General features: G+C 41.7%; 1 protein-coding gene across 1 annotated transcript; it reads right to left on the bottom strand.

The window, feature by feature from the left end:
- Window positions 1–5,345: 5,345 nt before the first annotated feature.
- Window positions 5,346–8,537, bottom strand: GDF5 (growth differentiation factor 5). The gene is made up of 2 exons (XM_050907428.1): window positions 7,904–8,537; window positions 5,346–6,297 (listed from the first exon to the last, which is right to left on the bottom strand). Exons 1-2 carry the CDS (start codon window positions 8,535–8,537, stop codon window positions 5,429–5,431), a joined length of 1,503 nt encoding a protein of 500 aa, XP_050763385.1. The 3' UTR covers window positions 5,346–5,428.
- Between the last annotated feature and the right edge of the window lie 1,473 nt (window positions 8,538–10,010).

Here is a 10,010-nt window from a genome sequence, read left to right as displayed (position 1 = left end):
ATGAAATGTGTCTGGTTTTATCGATAAAAGGCTTATTTCTGACTTTATGCCATGATAAATGGCATCTTGTAAAAAACAGGCAGACAGTAACTGGACGTGCAGAAGCAATACCCTCGTTTTAATGGCATTTCTCTGGCAGTACAATGGGCAGAGTCTGCTCAGCCTGGATTCCTGGATGGCAAAGCCTGGCACAAGATATTATAGCAAAGAGACTCTTCGAGAAAAACCAGTGAAAAGAGCATTTTCTGTCCCCTAGCAGAGGGTCAGCCAATTAATCACTATTATTATTAACGGAGTCATTTTTTCTTGACAGCTGTGCCCTTCAAAATGACATCAGGGAAAACTGAATCCATTTGCATTACTTCAGCTAGCCAAATCATTGCAGAAAGTTGAAACTCGTTCTGGAAAAAAAACCCAGCAAAATAGGGACATCAGTGAACTCGGAATGACAGAATAAATGGGCTATTCTGAGCACTCAGCAAAGTGTATTTACTGCACTGTATTTACTGTTTTTCAAAAAATGTTAAGATTTCCTTGTTTATTAAATTTGTTGAGAAGCAATGAAATCTCATGCAATTTTATTTTTAAATATCATTTTACTACCCAACAGCAACAGTAAATTCATAAAATAACATGTGATTGACCAGGACTATGGAGTAAAAAAAAAAACCTGTTTGCTTTGTACATTCTTATTAGTCTTGGCTAAGATGTTATAAAAGCAGTATCTTTTAACACCTTTTATTATACAAGGGTCAAGGGGTTTTTATGTTTCTTAAAGAAAGCTTCAAATAGCCCACATAGCGGGTTACTGCATCTTTCATATGGCTGCTGTATAAACAAGCACATTTTACACAGGAAATGACATAACCATGTAAAAGTGTACATGGAGTTTAGGCACATATTCAAACACTAATGGGAATGCATTGTTTTAAATGGCATACTTTTATGTTTACCTATTGAGCTTAGTACCCATATTTTAGCCAAATACAACAAAAATTATCCACACATACCTGTCTTATAGTGTACTGTTTATTTGAAATTTGGACCTTCACAAAGACTCTCATGGGACAGATAATGACCCTAAAAAGTAAATACAAATGAGGCATTCTCAGTGAGAGAGTGAAACCTGCCATCATAAAGGTGGAAAGCTGAACTTTTAACCTGTATTGCTTTACAGCTCAGGTTTCTCTGCGTTTCTACCATCCAGTTGCTAACACCAATTCACCCATGGGAAGAAAGCTGTAACAATAATTTAGGGTGTCTATCTTTGCACATTATATAATGACCAGGCTGAAGAACGTAGTGCCAAACTTCTGCAATGTCAAGGTCCTCTGTTTCTTTCCAGTTTCTCTGCTGTGTGTCAGCCCCGGACCGTGTCCTGACCCTAAACCTCTGTTTTCAGAGAGGAATGAGGGTTGAGTGAAGTCCACCCGGGTTGTGCTTTTGTGCTTATCGGTTTGCTGAATGTTTGTAACGGCCACCATCCACATACCTTGGGAAGTTTTGATACGTGTTTCTGTTCTCAGGCCAGATAACTGAAACTGCAGATTTCCAGGTAAAGTCTTGACAAAATTTGCAATGGTTTGTGACTAGAAATTGAATGGATGTGTGGAATTCAGAAAAAAAATGACAGCTCACTGTGGCAGCATCTTTTTGTTGCTATTGAAATTGTAGGTGAATTAAGAATAACAAACTGCTTTGAGAAGAGCAGTGAAAGAGGTCACTCCCTTCAACACTGCAGATTTAAATGATCACAACCATTCAGTAAGTATCTTGGAATTAATTACAGAGACAGAAGTCTGTGCCAGATGATCCCAATGGCTCAAACAATACACCAATAAAGCACCTATAGGCTAGTATACATTTACACCATGGTGAAAGTCAGTAGACCACTCCAGAATAAAATAGCGTTGAACTGGAATTCCCAGAGATATCAAACAATTTCAGTAACGTAAATGCACATCACAGCACTGGTTTATAACCAGTGCTATAAACCAAGGATATTCAATTTGAGGGTTAAAAGTGAAAAAGCTCCCCTAACCCTGCCATCTACTGCGCCCACCATTATAAACTCCTCACTTTGAGCTGGACCAAACTTGAATAGTGCCAGGACCGTCCCTTCTGGATGTCACCACATTTGGGCTACCAGCTAAGCAACGTGAATGTCATGTTACCTCCTAGCCTGAACACTTGGGCTGACATTGCTTCTGTTTAGGCCAAACCCAATACCTGGCAATTTTGATGCGGTAATAATCCATTATAATTCTAGCATTTTAGTGTCTGTAGTTTCAAATTTGTTTAAACTGATATTAAAGACCTACTAGTGGGCTGGGGTTTTTTTTCTTTTCCCTTCAAGGTATAACTACTACCTAGCAGAATTTCCATTTTTGAACCATTACCAAAGAGTGGTTTTTAAGACTTTAGTATGTCAGTATTTCTTTTAGTTTTTCCTCAGTTCATACTGTTTGCTTTGGGATAATTGCAAAATCTTAGCATTTTTTTTCCATTTAGATGCTGATACATACTCAATTTAATTACTGTTTACTTGAATCTTTATCTTGCTTTATTCATGTATTGAGAAACTCATACAAGGCCAGGAAACAAGAACCTCAGAGAGATACCTACTAGGTTTTTAAAACTTTTTATCGTGACCAGCCTCGCCAGGATCCTCAGGCTGATCAACAGCTCTGCAGTGTGAAGTGTATAGCAATTTTCCTCCTCAGATTTCCAAACTATCATGCACTGCATGTAACACCAATGCTACCTTCCTCCAAAGCTGTTGCAGCATCTCACGAATCCAGCTGGCAGTGAAGCAAACTGCCCTTTGCAGGCAGTTATAATCCCAGGAGTTAACTTGTCTGGTAAGACAGCTTAGATTTGCTTCAAGTGAATTTAAATAGGCAGTATTTGCTATTTTAAACTGATCACCCTGAGCCATTGAGGAATGTGCCTGGGTGGTTAATAAATGGCATGGCACAGCCGTGTCTGTCGTACCTGAGAACAGAGATTTCACTGGGAATGTGCAAACAGGCATATGCATGGGGAGCAGCAGTCTCACGCAAGGAAGAAAGGAGACAATCCTTTCTCATGGTCATCGAGCCAACCTCTCCAGAAGGTAGCTGTGGTCAGTGCTAGAGGAAGGATCCTTAAAAGCTGCAAGCCAGTCACCTAGAAAACAGCCAGGAGCAAGAAAAGAACTGCTTGAACAGAATGGGCAAAAAAAGTCTGAGATGCCCTCTTGGCTGGGGACTTGGCAGGAGAATGTTTTCTCTCCTACTGTAGCAATGGTAAATCATATCTAAATAAGCTTGTAGTAAAGCTTGGAGTTAAAAACTCCTTGTTGTTTTAGAAGTCATATGAGACTGGCTAGCGATAAGCAGTCAGTGCAGGGGACAGTAACTGTTGGTCCTAAGACTCCATCAGGACGAGGAAGAGCAGGACCTGGGAAAGGCAGGCACTGAGAGTCCAGAAGGGAGACAGAGGAGCCCTGGGGACAGCCCTGACCCACAAAATAGATCCATAAGATGCCAGAATTTCTCATGCACATGTGACGAAGGAGCTTCAAGCGCTCGTCATTCTACATGCCTGCTAACCTGCTAGTTAGTGATTCGCCCTCCTGTCTAGTACAGCATTCTGACCCACCTCGTTTCGTGTTGTTGTGTGGCCTGCACCAAGCAATGTCAATTCCTGCAGGCAGAAATCACGGCACCAAGCTATTACAAAGAGATCACACATATGAAAGCTCCCTGCAGTGTTTTTTCTGTATCACCATGCTATAGGTTATGGTACCTGACAGGTCTGCCTGCACAGGGGAACCCCATGTGTCTGGCAGCAAGGCCACTTAACCAGGTATTTTAAGCTGGTTAAAGGCTCAGCCGCCTAGAGAGTGCAGGAGGAAGGGCAGAGCTTTTTGTCACTGTTTCTCTATGGCTATTGAGCAGGAATTTAGGACGGTTTGCTGCTAGTGTGAGCTAGAGGACGTCCAGTCTGGGGTACTGACCAGGAGGACCTCAGGGGCCATATTCAGCTCCCTGCCACTACCCACACCGGTGACGCTGGGCAGAGGAGAGTTCAGGTCCAGGAAATCATGTGACTTGATGGTTTAAACTGTGATGAAACAATATCAGACCTTAGCATTTATATTTTCTACTATTGATAAGCTGCTTCAGTAATTTCTGATGGTTCTTATGGCCTTTCTGATCCGTCTACAGTTGAACATCTGGTACCTAGTTTTGTAGGTGGAAACATACACAGGGTAATCCCACAATAAATTTATAACCCATGTCTAGAATAGATAAAGGGGATATGCAAACACACAGCCCTTGGAGAGTGGAATTAAAGGATACCAGAGCTCTTTTGCAATCATCTGCATAACTCGTTTTTGCCCCAGATACATCAAGTGGTAGTGTCATTTCCCACCAGATCAAACCATGCCATACTTTCAGATCTTTCTTCCAACGTTTCCACAGTTTCTCTCTGTGGCAGCAGAGTTAGAGGCAAGCAAAATACATGGACATGTTTTGCATACCACTGGTATTCTGCTGCACTGAAAAGTCCCTTTCACTTGTATTTATTGTACAAAAACATTAAAAACAATTTCTTAATAGCATTATAATTATGCAGAGTTGGACAGCTAGACACAATGTAGCACTGTGTCAATAATTTATTACATCTTATGCCATAATCGAACACTTTTACTATGAGCATTTGAGAACAACTTGGACCTTATACAGAGTAATATATCTTGCTACACAATAATGGAAAGGTGGATACTTAAGAAAGATATGTAGCTTGGAGGAAAACATACATGGAAGCAAATACCTCCTGCATCACCTATCTCCACGTAAAACTTAAAACTAAATCAACATATTATATTTAATGACTCCTTTTTTATATATGCATAGTTTCAAGAGCTAATCAGAAAGAAATCATATTACAGTGTAACTATTTACACGAAGATGGGAGCACACCAGAACACAACCTTCTCTTCTAGACATCGGGACTCTTTTCTTACATTTCTTAATGGACAAAGCATGTGGGACTCAGACATAAATTCAGCTTCAAGAACATTGTTCAAAGGATCAAACAGGTCATATCCACAGCTCACTGATACCATCTTTACCCGCTGCCTCGAGGCTAAAAGCAGGTGAACTAGAGGTGTGGAAGTATAATCTTCTCTATCATGGCCTTCAGTTAGAGCCAGTCTCGTGTCGCCGACACAAGGCCTTATATCTGGTTGCGTGACAGCATCCAAATGCTACTGAAATATGCCACGGTGGAGAGATATAGAAACACTGGATTTATTGCTACATCCTTGTAAACATACTTACCCTAGAGGTAAGAAATCTAGTTAACCTTGTTGGAGGAAAGGTTATGTTCAATGTGTTGTATTACCTTTCATAACATATTCACGTGAGCAACTGTTCTGCTACCTACAACCACACGACTCCACCACCATGTCCTCATACTGCTTGTAGACCACGTTGTTTGCAGAGTCAATGAAAAGAATGCTAATAGGACTCAGCCTGGTTGGGACACAGCAAGTCGGGGGTGTCGATTCTGGGTCCATTGAGTTCATTAATGTTTGGATAACTGCGTGATTGGTGGGCTCCAGGTGGGATCGAAGGGGGAATTCACAAAGCCCTTCGCAGTGATACGCTTCATACTCTAGAGGGGCTATTATCCAGTCATCCCAGCCCATATCCTTAAAATTCACGTGGAGGGCTTTTCTGCTACACCTTGCCTTCAGATTCTTAGTGGGCCTCTTCCCTTGCCGTGTTGCTAGCGGAGCTCTTCTCTTCCGCCTCTGATTGAATAAGTACTCATAAACAGTTTTGTCATCTTGGCCGGATCTAGCTTTGATTTCATTGAAGAATAAGTCTCTTTTTTTCGTCCTCCCAAATACCAAGAAGAGAGCCTTTTCATTGACCTGTCTTCCTGTTCTATTAAATCCCACACTCCGGAGATCAACAGCTCTCCCCCTGTCAAAAGTTTCCAGTTCAAAACACAAGTTAACCAAGTTTTTAAAGTTCCTGAAAAGCTTCCAGATGTCAAACACCTCCCACTTTGGTGTATCTGTGATACTGACAGTACGAGAGTCCAGGAGTGTTGCTGCTTGTCTGTTTGTAGAGCAACTAAACAATTTCACTTGGGAAGTTTTTCCAGAAGAATGAGACTTCCACGTATCAGAAGGCTTTTTCCTCAATATTCGAAGCTCTGCTCCCAGCAAACCATCTTTTTCTAATGCACTGATGTCAAAAATATATTTTTGTTTTCTTATAGTTGGCGCTCGCTCGTCTAAAAAAAAACACACACATTTTTAAATGTTTATCAAGCACAGATCAATATCAGTTACTCAGTTCTTAATGGTTTTCCTGAAGTTTGCTCATAAGCCTCGAAGTTTCCTTAATTAGCCCACCAAACAGAAAGAGCAACTTTTGTCTAAGGGATCAGCTCTGTGCAGGGACCCAGAAGAACTCAGTGACTCAACAGGGAAATGAGTTTCTGAGTTTGCCTTGTAGAAATCTCATTTCTTTCACCGGCGGGCATTTTCTAGCTTCAAAGTAGCAATTAGTCAATTCAAAAATAGTCCTTTTTCAGGACCGAGCACTCACAGGGCCTATTCACCACTTATATCCTACTTAAATTACCGAAACAGAGCTTCAGTGGTGCCCAGGCCTCATGCTGGCTCCAAACATGAGCAAATTTACCCTTAGACGATACAATAGTGAATTAGTCCTTTAAAACCAACATCCCCCAGGAACTGCCAGACACAAGGATAATTGCCTTATTAACTTAACTCCACATGATTCACAACTTTTTCAAATTGGGCAGAAAAACATACCTCCCTTTAACCTGACGTTGCATTTGCTTGGTTAAGCTCATGAGCAGCACTAACAAGGAATATGGCTGAGCCAACATTTTAGCGACGTTGCATTAACAATGCCTTCCAGTGGCGAGCTGAGAACCTGAATGCAGCATTTGTGAGCAGCGTATCATCCCTTCCCAGACACCAAGCTAGTCATAATTAAATGGCAAACAAATCCAGTCCTGGCTGAGTCTGCTATCATCATTACCTTACCAAGCTGTAGCCTGTGTTGCTTCCTTAAGTACATGACAAAACTCTTACGAACGTCACTGGAAGCAACGTGGGGCTCTCCAACCAGAGTGGTAAGGTGAACATCATTCTTTGGGAGCCTGGTTATTTCTTGTGTGAAAGCAGACACTAGTCCAAATTTCCAAAAAAAGTTTGGAACCAGAAGGTTGAACCCCAAGTTCTGGAGTCCCAGAAGTTATTACTCTTGCTAGTCTGTGCTTAGCGGTGGGCTTCTTTGGATGGAAGGTTGGTGGTACCTGAAAGCATGAGCTTTGAGCTAGTACAGATACACCCACCCTACGCCTTAATGACTCCTGGGTCTGCAGTGTAGTTCCTCACAATTCTACCTTGAACAAATCAGGCTGACCCTTTGATACTGAAACTTGTGGTTTTTTTCATGGAATAGCCCTGTTCTTAGCATATCATGTGTTTTTAGACATACTTTACAATAAAATCTAATGTTAGCAGTTTCCAGGAGCTAGTTATGGAAAGAAAATAAGACAAAAATTTATAAGGTTTTTAAACACCTAAGCATGCAAAGACTGATTGATTTTCAACAATATGCATCTAAAATATTTTCTAAATGTTTTGTTTGGCTGCCACACAACCATCTAGTTCTGCCTCTAAATGAATTTTCCAAGATAAGGCAGGAGGACAAAATCTGCACCAAAGCTGTACGATTTAATTTACATTAAAAAGAGCTATTTGACTTTAACAAAGTATGATTATTTTCTAATACTCTGTACATGTATAAACACACTCAGACATCTCTCTCTGTCCACACACACACACGAGCTCCTTTCTTACCTTGTCCTTTGTCTATAAAGCTGGTTATTGTATTGGCAAGTCCAGCCTCCAGTTTTACACTTCCATTAACACCTTTTCTTTCTGCATCTGAGAGAGTCCTGTACAAAGAGAGCATGTATTCATGTGGCGTTATAGGGGGATGTCTGAAAGTTTCCTTAGTTTCCCGCTGGGTTACAGGCTCTTTAGTCTTTTTGGTTTTGGAAGAATCAGTGTCAGTACTGCTTGTGCCAGTTTTTTTCAAAGCCACCTTGCTGCTAAGATTTTGAACCTTTGGAGTCACTGTCCTTACTCCAGAAGGTCTGCTGGGGAGATGTCCTACCTTGCCCTCCGTGGCTGCTGTTCTTGAGAGAACCTTCTTTGATTCATCGTTCTTGGCCAGCAGAGCTCCAGCCTGAACAGCACTGCTTTTAGTCCTAGCCTTTGAGGTCCCAGTACTATATCCATGGCTTGCAGTCCTCAGTGTACCTGCCCGTGCTGAGGGACTCCTCTCTTTTCCTTCTGCTTTTAAAAAACCTAGTTTAGATCCTGGATTACTCTGGCCTGCTTCAGAATTACTCAGCGCTCCAGGAACTAGATCCAGAGACAGCCAAGTCAAATGCCAAAGCAGTAAAGTGAGAAAATGCAGGATTTTCATCCTCTGGTCTTCCTCTGAATGCCACTAAAGAAAAAATCAGAAAAGGTTCCTCCAGTTTGGCAGAAGAAAACATGAAAGAAATTAAAAACCAAAGTCAGCAAAAACGGTTTTCGTTTGAGATTAAAACATTTCAAATCTCGTTGTTCAATACTTGTATCCAGTCCCATAGTGGAAATGCTCATGTACTCAGATATGAGCTCCCCTGACTTCAGTTAGCAGCTATAAAGAACTTGTTCTTGAAAAGAGAAAGTTTACCACCTCGTTTTCTTCTGTAAAACTGACTGAAAACTTGAAGGAGTCCTGTTTAAATCCAAGGGGTTTTTTTTCCAAGAAGGAAGAATGGCGTAATGCTGCCTCTGTGTTAAAAGGTTTTTTTAAAGTTTTGAATCCTTTCCAGTGAAAATATTTCACACACAGAGACCTGCAGGTGCTCAGAAATCTTTTACAAACCTGAACTCAGGAATTGGAAACGGAATTCCAACAAACCTATTTAATTACTCTCTGATGTCATGCTGTCTAAACTAATTTAACTGCGATATATTTCTTTAAAAAAATCTTCTTTACCCTTTTCATTAGCATGAGTCATACTCTGCCTCATGTGAAACAGCTCCACAGGCTCAAAACTCCAGAGGATGCCTTTTCAAGTGGCAATACGACCTCTACCTTAGCCTTCGATGAACTTCATGTTTAAACGGGACAAACTGCAAGATCAACAACTGAGACCTGCCATACAGTCCACCGGACACATACATTAAAATATCTCAGTATAATTCATTTAGCTCTTTTTCCAGAGAACTATAACAGTGGCTTCACTTTGTCCTCCGGTGACTGAAGGGCTGAGCTGGTAACGCAGGCGCTTAACAAGGGTAAAGTTTAATTTTTCACGAACACAACACAGCCATGCCCGCAGTCAGTGTATTTTGGCGTATTTATTGCTACGCTTTAAAAAATTCCATGTAAGCCCAGTTGGAGAAGAAGCTTCTGCTGGTGGGATGCCCGGGGGGTGGGCAGCGGCACAGTGCGGGGCAGCAGTGCACCCTGCAGGCAGCCAGCCTCCTCCTCCGGCCGGAGCCACTTGGGGAGCGGGAGACACCCCGAAACCCCAGTCCTGCCTCCAAAGGCTGCTGAACGCCAGCCTTTGTTTTAAAATTAGACGCAAAATTTTCAAGAGCCACCTACCTGGCGGCCACAAGAAGGCTGGTAGTTAGAAACCAGCATTACTTATGTGTCAAGGCTATCCTGCTGCTTTCAGCTGTACAAAAGAGAGTGTGGAGCAAGCGCGTCTTTCCTACGCTGCAAAAAATGAACTGCTGTTGTTATCAATGAGCCTTTGGGAAATGAGGCACTGGGCTGGATTGAACAGGGATTAATGGGAACCTTCTCTCATCTTGCACTGACGCTAAGCCCAGTCCTCCTCCCTCAGTTGTTTTTATTTCTGAGGCAAGAAGAAAGGGAAAAGATACAACAATTTTG

The sequence above is a fragment of the Gymnogyps californianus genome, chromosome 17, assembly GCF_018139145.2.
Source record: "Gymnogyps californianus isolate 813 chromosome 17, ASM1813914v2, whole genome shotgun sequence".
Lineage (NCBI taxonomy): Eukaryota > Metazoa > Chordata > Aves > Accipitriformes > Cathartidae > Gymnogyps > Gymnogyps californianus.
The sequence above is the reverse complement of the archived record's forward strand: the minus strand, read 5'-3'. Positions and strand labels throughout refer to the sequence as shown.